This window comes from Chenopodium quinoa, unplaced genomic scaffold, assembly GCF_001683475.1.
Source record: "Chenopodium quinoa cultivar QQ74 unplaced genomic scaffold, ASM168347v1, whole genome shotgun sequence".
In the NCBI taxonomy this organism is placed as follows: Eukaryota; Viridiplantae; Streptophyta; class Magnoliopsida; order Caryophyllales; family Amaranthaceae; genus Chenopodium; species Chenopodium quinoa.
In genome coordinates this window covers 3,248,941-3,267,648 of record NW_018744460.1, presented here as the reverse complement: position 1 = coordinate 3,267,648, position 18,708 = coordinate 3,248,941, and the positions used below count along the sequence as shown (strand labels likewise).

Below are 18,708 nucleotides of genomic sequence, written 5' to 3'. Positions count from 1 at the left end.
CTCATAGGTGATGATACCATGGGGGTGCACCTTAGGAGTCGTTACATCTCCTCTCCCAAGGAGACGCACCTTGTCCTCAAGGTGGAACTCGATTAGGGAAGCGCTCCTTGATGGCAGTAGAGTCTTCCCAAGTTGCTTCCATAGCAGGCAGATTCAACCACTTAATGAGGACTTCTATGGTCAGTTTTTGATTGATGTTGGTGGATCGAATATCAAGGACTTCCTCTGGTTCCGCCAATAACTCCAACTCTTCTGTCGGCTGTGTGGGAATAGTGGGATGTGCTACATGGTTGCCAAGAGCCTTGAGTTGAGATACGTGGAAGACTGGGTGGATGCAGCAAGTGTCAGGAAGCTCCAACTTGAATGCAACCTTGCCAACTCGTTGAATTACCTAAAAAGGGCCATAAAATCTTGGAGCTAGCTTCTCATATGGCATTCGAGCTACAGTTTGTTGCCGGTATGGTTGCAACTTAAGATAACCTTTATCTCCCACCATGATTTTTCATCTTCTGTTGGGCCCTCATCAAATTCACTTGAAGATCCTCCAACATTCGATCTCTTTCCTGTAACCATTCTTCTAAGCTGTCAACTAGGGTCTGGCCTTTACCAATCTTTAGCAATTTTTGGGGCTCTCTGCCATAAACAACCCGGAAGGGTGAGAATCCGGTTGTAGCATGGACTGAAGTGTTATATGAGAACTCGGCCCAATGAAGCCACTTAGCCCAAGTTTTTGGGTGTCCGTCAACAAAGCAACGATAATAGGTTTCAAGCGTCTTATTAACGTTTTCCGTTTGCCCATCCGTTTGAGGATGGTAGGCTGTGCTTCGCTTGAGTATTGTACCTTGCAACTTGAAAAATTCTCTCCAAAATATACTCATAAAGATACTATCCCGATCCGAGACTATAGAAACTGGAAACCCAGCCATGTAGGCGAACTATCTCCTTGATGAACACTTCAGCAACTGTTAGGCATTAAAGGGGTGCTTAAGTCCCACAAAATGCACATACTTGGAGAGTCTATCGATCACAACCAGAATGGAGTCCAACTCGAACGAACACGGAAGACCCTCAATGAAGTCCATAGCCACATCATCCTATATCGCCTCGAGTATAGGAAGCGGCTGCAACAACCCACCCGGTTGTTGTTGAGAATATTTACTTTGCTGACACACTGCACATTCCCTAACATACTCACTGATGTCTCGTTTCATTCCCCACCAATACCATTCGGCTGCCATCCTAAGGTAAGTATTAGTCTCTCCTTGATGCCTCCCAATTGGTGAGTCATGATACACCTTCATCAGATTTGAAATAAGAGCTAAGAGCTGATGATGCTGAAATTACTACCCTCCCTTTGAACTTCATTTGACCACCTTTAAGTTTGAAACCTGGGTAATCTCCCTGCCCATTCTCAATGCCTTGTTTTATCTTTCTCAAGCTGGAATCCCCTTCTATCTCCCTATCCACCATTTCCCAATCCACCTCCTTCCAAGTGGTTAAGGCATTCAGCTGACTATTTTCTTCTCCCCGCCGCGATAGAGCGTCAGCCACCCGGTTACTAGCACCGACTTATATCTAATCTCAAAATCGAACCCTATTAGTTTCCTGACCCATCTCTGATATTCTTCTCCAATCTCACGTTGCTCCATCAAATATTTCAGACTTTGTTCATCCGTACTCACAATGAAGTGCCTCCCAAGCAAGTAATGCTTCCACTTTTCAACGACCAAACAAATAGTCATTAATTCTTTTTCGTATATAGACTTAGCTTGTGATCTCGGCCCTAAAAGCTTGCTGTAAAAAGCGATTGGGTGCCCTTCCTGCATTAGTATAGCCCTTAGGCCGTAGCCGAAAGCATCAGCTACTATAACAAACGACTTCCCAAAATCAGGCATGGAGAGTACAGGGGCTTTGGTCATGGCTGTTTTCAACTTTTCAAAAGCAACAGTGGCTTCGCACTCCACCCAAAATTATCTTTCTTAAGTTGCTCTGTGAGTGGAGCGTAACCGAGTATAAATTTTCTATAATATCCTGTTAAGGCAAAAAATACTCGTAGTTCACGCAAATTGCGGGGCTCCGGCCAATCCACCATTGCTCTCACCTTATCCAAGTCTACCTCCACCCCTTCCTGTGACATAATATGGCTCAGATATGCTACTCTTTGCTGTCAAAATTCACACTTCTTGTAGTTAGTCACCAACTGAAATTCGTCTAACTTAGACGGAACCACCCTCATATGTTCTAGGTGTGCTTCCTCACTAGTACTGTAGACGAGTATATCGTCGAAGAATACGAGCACAAACCTTCTTAGAAAAGGGCAAAAAATCTAGTTCATCAGGGCTTGGAATGTTGTCGGAGCCTTAGTTAAGCCGAACGGCATAACCACTGAAGTTGGTGTGCTGCTGTTGCTCCACTTCTCTTGCCCCAACTGTCTGCAGTCCTTTCTTGTGTCTCCTCTCATAGGTGATGATACCATGGGGGTGCACCTTAGGAGTCGTTACATCTCCTCTCCCAAGGAGACGCACCTTGTCCTCAAGGTGGAACTCGATTAGGGAAGCGCTCCTTGATGGCAGTAGAGTCTTCCCAAGTTGCTTCCATAGCAGGCAGATTCAACCACTTAATGAGGACTTCTATGGTCAGTTTTTGATTGATGTTGGTGGATCGAATATCAAGGACTTCCTCTGGTTCCGCCAATAACTCCAACTCTTCTGTCGGCTGTGTGGGAATAGTGGGATGTGCTACATGGTTGCCAAGAGCCTTGAGTTGAGATACGTGGAAGACTGGGTGGATGCAGCAAGTGTCAGGAAGCTCCAACTTGAATGCAACCTTGCCAACTCGTTGAATTACCTAAAAAGGGCCATAAAATCTTGGAGCTAGCTTCTCATATGGCATTCGAGCTACAGTTTGTTGCCGGTATGGTTGCAACTTAAGATAACCTTTATCTCCCACCATGATTTTTCATCTTCTGTTGGGCCCTCATCAAATTCACTTGAAGATCCTCCAACATTCGATCTCTTTCCTGTAACCATTCTTCTAAGCTGTCAACTAGGGTCTGGCCTTTACCAATCTTTAGCAATTTTTGGGGCTCTCTGCCATAAACAACCCGGAAGGGTGAGAATCCGGTTGTAGCATGGACTGAAGTGTTATATGAGAACTCGGCCCAATGAAGCCACTTAGCCCAAGTTTTTGGGTGTCCGTCAACAAAGCAACGATAATAGGTTTCAAGCGTCTTATTAACGTTTTCCGTTTGCCCATCCGTTTGAGGATGGTAGGCTGTGCTTCGCTTGAGTATTGTACCTTGCAACTTGAAAAATTCTCTCCAAAATATACTCATAAAGATACTATCCCGATCCGAGACTATAGAAACTGGAAACCCAGCCATGTAGGCGAACTATCTCCTTGATGAACACTTCAGCAACTGTTAGGCATTAAAGGGGTGCTTAAGTCCCACAAAATGCACATACTTGGAGAGTCTATCGATCACAACCAGAATGGAGTCCAACTCGAACGAACACGGAAGACCCTCAATGAAGTCCATAGCCACATCATCCTATATCGCCTCGAGTATAGGAAGCGGCTGCAACAACCCACCCGGTTGTTGTTGAGAATATTTACTTTGCTGACACACTGCACATTCCCTAACATACTCACTGATGTCTCGTTTCATTCCCCACCAATACCATTCGGCTGCCATCCTAAGGTAAGTATTAGTCTCTCCTTGATGCCTCCCAATTGGTGAGTCATGATACACCTTCATCAGATTTGAAATAAGAGCTAAGAGCTGATGATGCTGAAATTACTACCCTCCCTTTGAACTTCATTTGACCACCTTTAAGTTTGAAACCTGGGTAATCTCCCTGCCCATTCTCAATGCCTTGTTTTATCTTTCTCAAGCTGGAATCCCCTTCTATCTCCCTATCCACCATTTCCCAATCCACCTCCTTCCAAGTGGTTAAGGCATTCAGCTGACTATTTTCTTCTCCCCGCCGCGATAGAGCGTCAGCCACCCGGTTACTAGCACCGACTTATATCTAATCTCAAAATCGAACCCTATTAGTTTCCTGACCCATCTCTGATATTCTTCTCCAATCTCACGTTGCTCCATCAAATATTTCAGACTTTGTTCATCCGTACTCACAATGAAGTGCCTCCCAAGCAAGTAATGCTTCCACTTTTCAACGACCAAACAAATAGTCATTAATTCTTTTTCGTATATAGACTTAGCTTGTGATCTCGGCCCTAAAAGCTTGCTGTAAAAAGCGATTGGGTGCCCTTCCTGCATTAGTATAGCCCTTAGGCCGTAGCCGAAAGCATCAGCTACTATAACAAACGACTTCCCAAAATCAGGCATGGAGAGTACAGGGGCTTTGGTCATGGCTGTTTTCAACTTTTCAAAAGCAACAGTGGCTTCGCACTCCACCCAAAATTATCTTTCTTAAGTTGCTCTGTGAGTGGAGCGTAACCGAGTATAAATTTTCTATAATATCCTGTTAAGGCAAAAAATACTCGTAGTTCACGCAAATTGCGGGGCTCCGGCCAATCCACCATTGCTCTCACCTTATCCAAGTCTACCTCCACCCCTTCCTGTGACATAATATGGCTCAGATATGCTACTCTTTGCTGTCAAAATTCACACTTCTTGTAGTTAGTCACCAACTGAAATTCGTCTAACTTAGACGGAACCACCCTCATATGTTCTAGGTGTGCTTCCTCACTAGTACTGTAGACGAGTATATCGTCGAAGAATACGAGCACAAACCTTCTTAGAAAAGGGCAAAAAATCTAGTTCATCAGGGCTTGGAATGTTGTCGGAGCCTTAGTTAAGCCGAACGGCATAACCAAAAATTCATAGTGGCCCTTGTGCGTACGGAAGGCTGTTTTGTGCGTGTGTTCCTCCCTAACTCTGATTTGATGGTAGCCCGATTTGAGGTCGATTTTAGGAAAAATAGTTAGCCCCATGTAGCTCATCGAGGAGCTCGTCTATCATTGGTATAGGGTATTTATTCGGGATGGTTTCCCGGTTCAACGCCCTATAATCAACACAGAACCTCCAGGAGCCGTCTTTCTTTTTGACGAGTAGTAACGGGCTGGAAAAAGGGCTGGTATAGGGTTTGATTATTCCAACCTCTCTTACTCTCTTCTTCCCTTCTTGCCTTCTCTTCCACCTTATTCAACTTTAACCTCAGACCCCATACCTCATATCTCAAGGTCCTTATCATGTCCTTGAGTGAAATCTGAGCATGCTCTAAGTGTAGATCTCCCACTAACGTCACATCCCTTCCCCCGCATTGAAACTTCATCATATGAGTTCGCTAGTTGGTGGTGACTGGCCCTAGCCGTTCCAGCCACTACACCCCCAAGATTAAGCCAGTGTTGCCTAGCCGCAACGGCAAGAAGTCATCCTCCACCACATAGCCCCCATTGAGAACCACTCTAACACCCCTTTTCCCCAAACTATCTCACCATTCCCAAGTGACACCCCAAACTCCCTCTTTCCTGAAACTCTCACCCCCACTTTTCCCATCACCGTGGTGGAGATGAAATTATGCGTGGCCCCCGAGTCCACCATAACTATCACTCCCGTTTCCCCAAATTTTCCCTCAACCTTCATCGTTCTAGGGTTTGATAACCCCACTACCGAACACAAAGAGATTTTCGGCGTCACCTCCTTTGCCTCCCCGCCATAGCCACTCGATTCTCCGACCTTATAATCCTCCGATTCTACACTTCCCAACAAGAGAACGCTTAGTTCTTTGTTCTTGCATCGGTGACCGATTCCCCAACGTTCTTCGACCTGAAATATAGGCCCTTGGCCTTCTTTTCCTGCAGTTCTGCCTCCGTCAACCACTGCGGGCCGTCGGAGCTCTAAATTTGAGAGTTAGTGGCTCTCGGAGCATTCACCGAGGCTTGTGACTCGGTCGGTGCTCAAGGCCAAGACTTGTACGAAGAGTTTTGTTGTGTTGGGGTGCCATAAGTTTGAACTAATCCAGGCCCAGTGGAGGCTCTAGGCCCAACTGGGTTAAGCCCAGATCGTGCTAGCCCAAACTAAGTACTACTCTTCTTCAACCCGCCTATCCAATTCCTCTCTTCGATCCGACCCGCCAAATCCATGGCAGCTTCTAGGTTAAAACTTAAAAGGAGTCAATATCCTCACCTCAGCCTGAACTTCCTCCTTTAACCCGTCTATAAAATGGCCCATCATCAAGCTTTCTGGGACATCTTCCACTAGTGAAGCGGTTTCAATAAATTTATTTCGGTACTCCATGACTATGGTTTCTTGTCTCATTGCTAGCCACTGCTCGTGAAGAGAGCCATGGTAAGCTGGCCGAAACTGTTTCAGTACACGAGTTTTGAGGTTGTCCCAACTCAACACTGGTCGCCGCCTATTTTCCCATTGGAACTAGCTCAGAGCATCGCCATCCGTCACCACTACGGCGGCCTCCATTTTCTACTTCTCATTCAACTGGTAGAACTCAAAGTATTTTTCACCACGGAGAATCCAGCCATCAGGGTCCTTACCCTCGAAGGCCGGCATATCTAGCTTATTGTGTTTCCAATGCTGGTCACCTCCACCTTCAAACTGCTGGCGGTTGTGGTTATAGTTGTTCGCACTGTTTCCGTCGTTTTTACTATGGTTATGTGGCTGGTTGTTGTTGGCCACCAAGGCTCGAAGTTCCTCGAAGAACTTCGCTTGATTGTTGTTGTTGATAGCCATCTGTTCTTCATAGTTCTTTCAGAATCGGTCGATTCAACCGTCCAGCTTGGCCACCGCTTCTTCAAGACTCTTAGAGATGAGGTTGTTGAGATTTTAATTTCCTCCTGAGACTTCATTCTCTCAGTTAGTTCCCCTATCCTCTGTTCAACACCTGTCATCCTTTCTTCTAAAAGGTCACAACGCTGTGTTACTGTCATTTTTTTTTGTGGTCGTCGACACCAAAAAACACTAGAATCGGTGCTCTGATACCACGTGTAACGCTTGGCTACTACTCTCGGTCTGTAATTCACACTAACTTTAAGAGAAACAAAATCAGAATGAGAAAATAAGAGAAATGAGGGAAGTTGGGCTGCTTCTTGATTAATAAAGATGATAACTTTCTTACAATTGGTGGCTTGAGATCACTACTCTCCAGAATTTGATTACCACAAAATACCTGCCTAAGCCAATCCCTACTTCCCCTTTTTTATATGTACACTGTACACAGCTCTATTACAATCAGCAAAAAGCCAGCTAGGCTAGCACAAAAAGCCAAGCTCTGTTACAGGTCTACCTAACCCCTACAACAGTCATTTGTTGGTGAGTGACTGCCCACTGAAGTTGGTGTGTTGCTGTTGCCCCACTCCTCCTGCCCTAACAGTCTGCAGTCCTTTCTTGTGTCTCCTCTCATAGGTGATGATACCATGGGGGTGCACCTTAGGAGTCGTTACAACTTTCTAAACCTATATTAAGAATTCTTTTTTATGGATATAATTTTTCAGAACTAGTTTTAGATATGGGTTATCAAGTTCATTTTACCTCTATAAAATGAATTTAAATGAGATCTGAAAAAAAGACAACCAAATTTTGCCATTTTGGTCCTTTAACCCAGGGAAAGTGGGAAACATACTTACTCATGTGTCAGTGAACTTTGCATGACCATTTGTAATTGATGCTTAATATTTCTCACCCATATTTGACAATACAATTCATTTTATTATTATTGCAAAGAATTAAGAGAGAATTCGTATTATTCATAGTAAATAGGAGTAACAATGAAGTACCGAAGGATATAGAACAATCCTTGTCAAAAAAAAAAAAAAAAAAAAAAAAAAAGAACAATTGCAAAGCTCAAGACAAATCTCTACCTTATAAAAGTTTTAAGGAAACTCTTATGAATAGTACATGGACATTTATATCCCTAAAATGTTCTTTTTACATATTTGCCCCCATTTAATTTTAAAAGCCTTATAATTGTCTCTTAAATTCCCTAAATTGATTTAAAAAGTTATTTTTATTTCAATATTTAAATCCATCTTTTACCCTCTCTATTTCTTTTTATTTTAATTTAATTTATTAGACCTTTATATTTCTACATCAAACTCAGTATCTTTTTACTGTTTAAATCAATAAATCAAAGTAGCCCAGCTAAAGGTTAGAACATTGCACTATTATACAACATCCAACACATTTATTGTCTATATATATGCAAATAGTTTTAATAAAATATTACACAAATAGGCATATGGCATAAAGAACATCAGTAAAAATTCTTCTCAAAGGGCTAGCTATACCACACGCATCGCTCACGTTGGAATTCCTAGTAAAATAAAAAAGGAAAAACAAAATTTATAATAGCTTGATGGGAACAGTTGTGTTCGATGCCTAAACTGGCAGAAATTAAACTAATTGTGCATAACCAACAAAAGGGAGCTCTGCGTGAAATGCCTTTTCTATTGTCTTCCTTCGTCAAGAGCTTACGCTTTAGCTTCTTCCCATCATCAACTGTACACTGAAAATCATAATCTGGATTTTTGTTTTCCTTGTTCTCTGCCTTGTTGACCTTATCAAACAGTATCTCCAACAAAGCCATCATTTTAGTTCTTCAAGATCTTTCAAATAAGGTTACTGTGCTTCAGGCCTCGAGTATGCCTTATTAAAGGTATGCCTGAAATTGAACTCAACTAAGAAGCCTTAGCATGCATAATCAATGCCCCACTTTCACGCCTGCTTGGATGATGAGCTCATCATAAAAGAAGATGGTTTCATTCATAATATAAAGTAGCATGGGTTTGCATATGAAAAACTATTGAAGTTAATGCGATGGATCACTATTGAAATCATACAAACTGCGGAGCCTCCATAAAGGACTTCCTTAGCTTAACAGCAGTAGATCACAAATTTCCAGCAAAATTGAATATCAAAACTTTGACCAGTGATAGGTAGACAAGATTTAAAAGAAATTGATGCTTCTAGGATAGCAATTCATACCCTGTAAGTTGTAAGGTCAGACAGTCATGTTTCAATCTTCAGTATTTCAAATTGTGGACAGTAGTTGTTTCTCTTCACATAATTTTTCTGAAAGAACAAAAGAGTATTAGATAATTTGCTCAGATCCTCTTTCTCGTAGTCACACTAATGAGAAAGACTAGAAACATAGCCTACCTTCTAACCTGCTCTAAATTATCTGAATGCATCAGCTAGAGCCAACAGCATTACAGCAATACCCGGGATTTGGTTCAGATGGCAAGATTTGCTCTAAGAGTCATCCCTTGAGAGGCTGAATTCCCACAGAATGTATGTAATTTGTTTTGAGAGGAAATGGCTGCAAGATTTTCATAGTACAGTAGGACATTTTCTAAAACCCTGTTCTAGACTTATAGCTATTGGATGTAATTCATTCCCTAAAAGGATTAGGTTGCTAGAATGTTTGCCCATTGTAAAAAAGCCAAAAAGGTAGTGATCCTCAACCTACCTTAGCACAGAAGGAATTAGTGCACAGGACTTCTGCGTGAAAGTCCTGTTACCATAGCCAGTTTATTTATTGATTCTTGGTAGAAAATTTCAGATTTGCTGAATAATGTTCGAACTAAATCATCCCATGTGGCAATATTTGGAGCAAATCCTTCATCCATCATCCTTTGAAGAAAAACTGTAGCATTATATGTATCATTCCATTTACAATAGCCACATACAAGACTAGTATAAGAGACCAAGTCTGGGCACAACTCTCCTGCCTTCATTACATCCATTAGTTGAATGGCTCTGTTGATGTCACCATGCTGACAGTATGCATTAATCATGGTGTTGAAAGTAATTTTGTCAGGTTTATTTCCCTTTCTCAACATTCTTCCTATCACCATCAGCGCTTCTTTAAACCTACCCAGTTGACAAAGACCATGTATAGTCGTATTGCAGGTTGTTGGATTCCACTTGATCTCCATTTTTTCCATCTCCCTAAATAGCCCAAAAGCCTCTTCCAAACAGTTGGATTTGAAAAGGCCATCCAAAAGCTCATTGAATGTAGTTGTGTCAGGTAAACAGCCGTACCTTTCCATTGAAGTAAAAGCCTTCAAAGCCCAATCAACTCGTCCACCATGGCATAGTCCTGTTATAAATGTGTTAAATGTCAAAGTATTAGGGGTGCACTTTTCCCGCATCATGCACTCAATGAGATCTTGAGCCTGATCAAACATTTTAACTCGACAAAGGGCATCCACCATGCATGTATATGCGACAACATTGGGTTGGCAGCCACTTATTATCATCCGATTCCATATTTCAGATGCACCAATCAAATCCTTAGACTTTGCAAAACCATCTATAAGGGTACTGTAGGTTGTCACATTTGGTATACGATGTCTTTTCTCCATTTCATGGAGAAGAGCTACAGCTTCAGCCATGGAACTATTTGAGCAAAGACCATGTATCAAAGTGTTAAAAGCAACTGTATTGGGCACAACTCCCACCCTTACCATCCGGTTCCACACATCACATCCTTCATTCAGTCTCCCTCTCCAGACAAAACCCTTGATTAATGAAGAAAACGTATAAATATTTGGTTCACATCCTCTAGAAAACATCTTCCCTAAAACAGCCATAGACAACTCAACCATCCCAGCATCACATAGAGCGTTAATTACTATTGTATACGTTATCTCATTTGCATCAACACTTTTTTCAGCCATTTCATTCAACAAAGCAAATGCCTCCACAAAGTTGCAATCTCGACAATACCCACTAATCAAAGCATTATAAACCGGTACAACCAAACCAAAAGACTCAGCAAGCTCCTTAGCTTCCTGGACCTTCCCACCCTTACAAAGGGATGATACAATCGTTGTATAGCTCACATCATCAGGGGCACAACCCTTATTAGACATTTCCTTAAGGAGTTTCCGTGCACCATCTACACGACCATTTTTACACAATGCTTTCAAAAGCACATTATAAGTAAACACATTAGGTTCAACCCCATCTTTCTGCATATTACTATACAGCGGATTAATCATCTTAAACCTATTCTCAGCAAGCAAAGCATCCAACAAATGATTATAAATCTTAACCGTCGGCTTACAATTGAAATCCTGAATCCTATAAAACATTTTCAAGGCCTGCTCAGCTAAACCCATATCCTTATAATAACTAATCAAATCAACAAACAACTCCTCAGAACAAATAACACCCTCTAATTTCATCTGCTGCAACAAATACTGAACCCCATCTAAATCCCCATGTTTCCCAAGCTTTTGAACCATGATTCTATAAGTTTCAGGGGTGTGTTTGAAAGAATTAGAATTGGAAATATGCTTAAAATAGCTCAAAGCTAAGCTAATATCAGATTCTTTTCTCAAATTCTTCACTACTGTATATTCATTGAGATTGTTTTTGTTGGTTTCAAGGTAAGGTTTAGGATCAGGAATTGGGTTTCTTTTGTTGAGAAGAAATGGAATTGAGGGTTTCTGAATTTTCAATAATAAGGAACACCCATCTTTCAGATACATGTTTATAATCAAAAACTTGAATTGGGAGCAAAAATTAAGCAGAAATTAACACACTTGCCCAGAAATTGGGGAGTTCGAAAACTGAGAAATTGTTACCTGGAATTGGAAGCTGACTGTGTCGGATTTTCAATTGCTGGAGACTGACCTTCAACTTTGCAATTAACAAAAAATGAAGGATGTAGTATAATTATGGAACATACTAAACCAAACTTTAATAAATTCACTTCGCCTACTTGGGGGTAATTCCAATTTTCAATGATGCATTAGGGGTAATTAGAGGGCTTCCTGATTTTTAATTTTCTTACCTTTTCAAAAAAAAAAAAAAAAAAAAAGAAATTGGGGGTAGGGATAATTTCAATATTAATTACTTCCTAATACTCACCAAAAAAAAATTAACTATATTATATAGTACTCATACAAAACTTATTTCTAAAAACTCACTCCCCTCCCCTCTCTAAAAACTCTAGCCTCCATTATTGAATTTTAAAGGGGCTTTTATCGGTTTTTACCGGTGAAAAACCCCAATCTTTATGTTTTTTGTGCATTCTCTCTTTGTTTTTGTTTATAATAACTTTTCAACATTTCTCCCTCGAAAGAAAGGGTTTTTCTTCTTCTTTGGAGGATTTTTCTCATTCGAAAGGTTTTTCTTCTTTCTTTTGAGGGAGGATTTGCCTTTTTGTTTGATAGATTGTTGTAGTGTTGTTCTTTGGGTAAAGATTTGTGCGGGATCGAAAAAAAGATTAATCTTTCGATTACAACCAGACGAATCAGGCGAAAATTTTCTTCATGTCTACAACAGATCGATAGATCCCCTCGTCGAAGAAGGCTGTAAACCACAGCGATATGAAAGAGGGTATAAAGAATATACGATTTGCAACAACGATTGTAGCTTTGCTAAAAGTATGTTTTTATTTGATTCAATTGTCATGTATTTGTTTGATGTAAATCACTTTGTAGATGACGTATGACTTTTATTTATGAATCGATCTTTGTTAAAAATAAAAGAAGGGAAATTTTCTTTGATAACACTATACTTTTTTATTTTCTCAATCGTGAATTGCGAAAAAACTTATTATCCTTGGTAAACCTGAATTATTGATTACCAAAGAGAATAGTTATTTTAATATAAATTCCTTAACTATGGTTAATATTAAACCCAACCCATAAAAAATATATATATATAAAACCCAAACCCCTCACCTAGGCACCAGCACCACTGTCGGTGGCTAACCCCCAGCCGGCGACGCCTGGCCTCCCCCACCCCCAGCCGGCGACGCCCAGCCTCTCCCGCCCCGCACCTCCTCTCTTTCCCTTTACCCCGACCCCCACGTCTTCCCATTTCCCCACCGTCGCCCATCGAGCCTTAATCGCACCCCAAACCACCACAAAAACCTCACCCCCTCCCCGACGAACCCCCTCCCCTGTGAGCCGACCACGAAAACCCTAAAACCCACCCAAAACCACCAGAAAACCAAACCCGTTTCCTGAGTTTGGTTTCAAAACCCTAAACGGGTTTAGGTATTTTCTGGTGTTTTGGGGTGGGTTTTAGGGTTTTTGGCCGGCGAACAAGGGAAAGGGGCCGGTTTGTGGTGGTTTGTGCGGTCGGCGGTGGGGCGTTGGGTGGGGGAAATGGGAAGGGTCGAAAAGGGGAAAGAGAGGAGGTGGGGGCGGGAGAGGCTGGGCGTCATCGGCGGGGTTGGGGGAGGTCGGGCGTCGCCAGGGGAGGCCGGTGCACCGGCAAAGGTGGAGCTGGGCACCGGCGCCGGCATTGGTGGGGGTGGGGGAAAGGTGGCTGGAGTTGTTTGAAAATGGGTTATTTTTTTTAGAAAAAAATATTTTTAAAATAAATGTAAAAAAAATAAAAAAAAAACTATCTATAGATACATATTTAGTTAAATTTTATCATTAATGTTATAGTTGACTTAATATAAAAAATTTAGATTTACCAAAGATAATAAAATTTTTCGCAATTCACCACTGAGAAAATTAGAAAGTATAGTGTTACCAAAGAGAATTTCCAAATAAAAAAGGAGGGGTTAATTTCATGTTTTTCTTATTGATTAACATGGCAAGTATTTCAAAGGGGTGTTGTCATTTTGAGTAAGTAGGGGGGTAAGATTATTGTAATTTTCACCGATAACAGAAGTTAACAATATTAACTTCGTGAATAATGACGTTAAGGTCTTAAGGAGGTTGGAGAATTTAAAGAGCGTTAATGGTGATTTTAGAAGCGTTAATAGTGATTTCAAAAGCTTCAATAGTGATTTCAAAAGCTCAAGGGTAGCTTCATTGGAGGAACACGACACCTCTACCCTTTGGGATTGACCATGCCCTTTATTTCTTAGAGTTTTCGTTTAATTTGGTGGCGAAGCCGCCAGAATTGGTGATGGATAAGTCGGTGGAGAGGAAGAAGATGAAAGTGTCTGTGTCGTAGGAAATGGTGTTTTCGGTGGAAGGTGAGTGAGGATGAAGAAGATGAAGGCGAATGGAAAGAGGAGTGAAGAAGATGAAGGTGGATGGAAAAAGGAGGTGGAAGAAGGAACGAAGAAGATGACGGGAAAAAAAAAACAGTGTTAATGCAACAAAAAATATAAAATATTAATAAATATACTTTTATTTATATTCACGTTATTAGAGAACATTTGATCCCAACATGGCTAACTAGTAACTATGGGGCGCATGATATTAAATTCAAATTATTATAAAAACCACATGTTGATTGATGCTATCAATACTTAATACTTCCTCCATTTTAGTAATATTGCAATAATTGGATTTTTGCACTATTCATCATGCTTGTTTGACCACATATTATGATTTATATGTAAAGTAAAATATAGTCATGTAGGGTTTTGTTAGATTCGTCTCATAAAATACTTTTACAATATCAACTTTTTATAATTTTAACTCTTACATAATTATAGATATTTAACATATAAAATGTGTTTTGGGATGCATAATTTCATCCTTGTTGCAATATTTGTGGAACGGAGAAAGTAATTTTTAATCATTCCTTTTTAATCTTCTTGTTTGCATCTATTATTTTCCATAAACCCTCATATATGGCCTCATTAGTAATGGTTTAATCATTCCACAAATTAAATATACTGGCTATTCAAACTACATGTACACCCAAAAAAAATCCAAGCTTATCTCAGGTTCACCAGTATTATTATGTTATTATTCATATATAACTATATAAGAACTTACCTATTAGGCTATTACCTATGTATATCTCATAACAAGAAAACATTAAGGTTGGAGTTACTCAATATCAATTCTAATCAAGTTTTGGTTACACATAAAATAAGGTTGGAGTTACTCAATATCATTTCTAATCAAGTTTTGGTTACACATAAAAGTTTACGTTTTGATAGTTTATAGTACTTTCGTAACAAACAAGGTTAGAGTTACACTTAATTAATATCATCTCTAACCAAATGTTTGTTACATGCAAAGTCATATTTTGATATTTTATAGTACTTTCGTATCAACAAGATCAAACTTTTGTTACACATATAAAGTTACGTATGTCATTTCGCAGTCATAAATGGAAGACAAACTTTTATATATTAGACCCAACAAATTGAGATCAGATTTTGCCAAAATAAATGCCAGCTACAAACTACATTACCTAGATATATGCCTAAACGCAATAAATCTAAGTATGACAAAAAATAGTCATAAATTAAAATATCCAAGAGGCATAAACTTAGGATCTTGACTAAGCATAAATAATATAACAACCTCAAGTCCTACAAATTTTACACGTACAATTGCTTACGTTAGAGAATTTTGTTCCATGCACATATAAATTTAGGTCCAATTATTCTCATTTCTCATCAACTATAATACATTACATTAGCTAAGTACTTATTTTAGAACGAGCTTTGGTTAATTACTAATCTATATTAATTAACCTCAAAAAAATGGTATCGTCTTTCACCTTAAAGTTAATAGTAATACCTTTTCTTCTTATAATTAATGTATTAAGCTTAGTGAAAAGTGTAAGTAGTTCAAAAATTGTTGAACACCAAAGAGAATCGGTACAATCGAATATCCCAACATGGGATACAAATTATTTGGAGTTCCCATTGAATTTGGAATACTTAGAAGCTGAGTTTTTCTTATGGGGTTCTATTGGACGGGGATTAGACAAAATTGCCCCTGATCTTGCTGAGGGAGGTCCTTCTCCAATTGGAGTTAGAAAAGCCTTTCTTGACCCTTTTACTAATGATGTTATCGCCCAATTTGCCCTCCAAGAAGTTGGTCATTTGAGGTTAGTTTAGTCATTTATCCAACGTTGGTTGTTATTATTATAATTTAGATTAAATATAATCATAAAGATTGTCGTTTGTTCATCATTAGCCAAATTTATCGATTTCAAGTTAACATTAAAATTCGGTGCAGAATCAATTTTACGAACCATACTTCACCTCAACTAGCTAGCAAGCTAAGTAACCATCCAATATAGACTTTTTAAGAAAACGAACTATAAACATGCATAAGATTATTTTCAACTGATCGAAAAGATAATTCTAAGAAAACCATAAAAGTTAAATTTGCGAATTGTTAATTTGTCGTTATATAATGTCTCTTTGCCAAAGGTAATGATTTATTTTTATGCAGGGCGATCAAGAAAGTGGTGAAGGGATTTCCAAGACCAACATTGAATCTAAGTACAGCACAATTTAGTGAAGTGGTGAACTCAGCATTTGAACATCCACTATTTCCACCATTTGACCCTTATAGAAATTCAATAAATTACCTTCTTGCCTCTTATTTGATTCCCTACGTTGGTCTTACTGGTTATGTGGGTACCATTCCCAAGCTTCTTTCCGTTGAAGCCAGAAAGGTATGTATACATGTTTTCTATGCTTAATTTTTGGCCTTTTGACTTAATTTGCTATTCCATCCATTCTATTTTATAATCATTATATCTAATTGCAGGCGATGCATGCTTTAAATTTTAAAATATATGTGCAATTAACAATCATATCAAGAGTGTAAGATTGTACGAGTAGTTTGTCTCTAAGATGGTAAAAAATGTGTGTATAAGCTAGTTCGTGACTCAATAGTGTGTGTGTTGAGCTTGATATTACTATCAACCTGCGTCTTTACGGTTAATTTATATTAGCTAGGGGTTTAATAGACATATAATTAATTACTGTAATTATTTCTCACATCTTTGTCTTACACATACCTCTTTAATTTGGAGTTATTACAAAGGTCATAGTAAAGGGTAATTATTATTTTATTTTTTTTGACAAGAAGAAAAAGGATTTCATTAATGAATTGAAAGATAGCCAAACGGCAGTTACAAACAATTCCTAGGAACTTTAGAATACCAACACAAGTACAAATAACCTTAAAGCTAGCTAGTTACATCGCAGATTCGATCAATGATTGCCTTAACAAAAAATTTCATCCGAAACAATACAATCTGTGAGTTAACACTAATTCGGCTTGAGATCTACTGATGAATAGTTGGTTGAGTGAAAATACTCATATATATGGTCTTCTAGATACTTCCGGATTATGAAACCCTGAATCTTCAATTTTCGGCAGACAAACAAAAAAAGAAAGTAAGCCTAATAGAATAATCATCATCTTAAAGATGGGGATCCATTTATTGAAAGCAATTAAAAAGTTTTTTTAGGGCTTACCACCGGTAAAAACACCGGTGGAAGCCCCTTCAAAGATTCACAAATAAGACCAGAAGAAAAGAGATGAAAGAGAAAGAGAGAAAAGAAGAAGAGTGAAGGAAAACCTAACCTTAAAAAAAACAGAAAAAATCTAGCAATGGAGGCTAGAAAAACTCTTTCAAGGGAGAAACCCTAGAGAGAACCGGAAAATCCTCCCAAGGAGAAAACCTAGAGAGAACATAAAAAAAAAAAGATGGACATATGGTAATATTATACGATAAAAGTTCAACATTTAACCAAACCTATTATTTATAAAAAATTTACAATAGTCTTATGAACAATGACTACCAAAAGGTCTATTAATCTGAAAATTAAAATGAAATATCCCGTCTAACATTTACGTGATCCAAGGAGTGCGTACTAGATTAACTCATGCATATTGCATGCTTTGAAATTATTGTATGTGTTCTTAATTACATATTATTTCATATTTTGACGTTTTCTTCTCCTTCCCATAAAACCAGCTAGTAGCAGGATTGCTAGCAGTGGAATCAGGCCAAGACGCAGTGATCCGATCATTGCTCTACCAACGACGATTACAAAGGGTGGTACCTTACAAGATAACCGTGCAAGAGTTCACGAACCGGCTTTCAAAACTAAGGAACAAGTTAGGGAGTGACCTAGGCTCAAGGGATGAAGGCATATTTGTAGACCGGAAAGACGGTGCAGAAGGCAAGATTAAGGGCAATATACTTGTAGGGGATGAGAACTCTTTGGGGTACCCTAGAAGTCCAATAGAAGTATTGAACATTGTGTATGGAAGTGGTGATCCTAAGAAAGTTGGTGGGTTTTTCCCTAAAGGTGCTGATGGTTACATTGCACAATCCTATCTTCAACCTAAGAATGCTACTTCTAATGATAATAGATTAGTTTAGGAGACTTTGTCATTATTTTCAAGGTTTTATATTTTTAAGGTTTATAGTTAGAGTTTTATCTAGAGAAATAATTTAGTCTGTATTTTGATTTTACAATGCAAGGATTTAGAATGTTCATTTTTATTTTGTTTTGGACAAATTTGTTAAGGTAGCTATGAATTTTAGTGAGTTACTGGTGAGTAATTGAAGAGTATTGAAAGGCTGACTTTTTTTTTTTTTTTTTAAAAAAAAAAAAACTATTGAAAGTCTAACTTTGTGGTAATATAATGAATATATGTTTATTGTGACTAACTAACACCGGACACTACATGAGATGATATTATAAACTGTAACAAGTATTTTGCATGTGGGTTGATCGTAAGCCCCGAACTCTTCGTCAATAATGCTTCTGAATTTACAAAGATTCACTGAGTTATAATTCTTATAAATAAATACTACCTTCATTTCTAATTAATCGTAATATGAGGCTTGACATACAATTTAAGGAAAAAATATAGAGTAGGCAAGACCAAAAAAGTTTTTATAATAAATTCATTAATAGCACATCGCACAATATTTGCAATAGATATTTGAATCTATCAATAAATAAAAACTAGCAAAGGTAGATTTCATCAAATTTGGGCAAAATTGGCCTCAAAAGCATCAACTAT

At 38.9% G+C, this 18,708-nt stretch overlaps 2 protein-coding genes across 5 annotated transcripts; one reads left to right on the top strand and one right to left on the bottom strand.

Annotated features, from left to right (window-relative positions):
- Window positions 1-8,143: 8,143 nt before the first annotated feature.
- LOC110697317 (pentatricopeptide repeat-containing protein At3g48810-like) lies at window positions 8,144-12,059 on the bottom strand. Of its 4 annotated transcripts, none has more exons than XM_021874699.1 (3): window positions 9,140-12,059; window positions 8,966-9,052; window positions 8,144-8,701 (listed from the first exon to the last, which is right to left on the bottom strand). In XM_021874699.1, exon 1 carries the CDS (start codon window positions 11,476-11,478, stop codon window positions 9,466-9,468), a length of 2,013 nt encoding a protein of 670 aa, XP_021730391.1. In that variant the 5' UTR covers window positions 11,479-12,059; the 3' UTR covers window positions 8,144-8,701; window positions 8,966-9,052; window positions 9,140-9,465. The 4 variants fall into 4 exon arrangements, with proteins under 4 accessions (XP_021730391.1, XP_021730392.1, XP_021730388.1 ...); XM_021874700.1 differs by having other exon boundaries at window positions 8,144-8,642; XM_021874696.1 differs by having other exon boundaries at window positions 8,144-9,052.
- A 3,087-nt stretch (window positions 12,060-15,146) lies between these two features.
- LOC110697316 (desiccation-related protein PCC13-62-like) lies at window positions 15,147-18,470 on the top strand. The gene is made up of 3 exons (XM_021874695.1): window positions 15,147-15,757; window positions 16,108-16,333; window positions 17,648-18,470. Exons 1-3 carry the CDS (start codon window positions 15,408-15,410, stop codon window positions 18,056-18,058), a joined length of 987 nt encoding a protein of 328 aa, XP_021730387.1. The 5' UTR covers window positions 15,147-15,407; the 3' UTR covers window positions 18,059-18,470.
- Window positions 18,471-18,708: the final 238 nt, after the last annotated feature.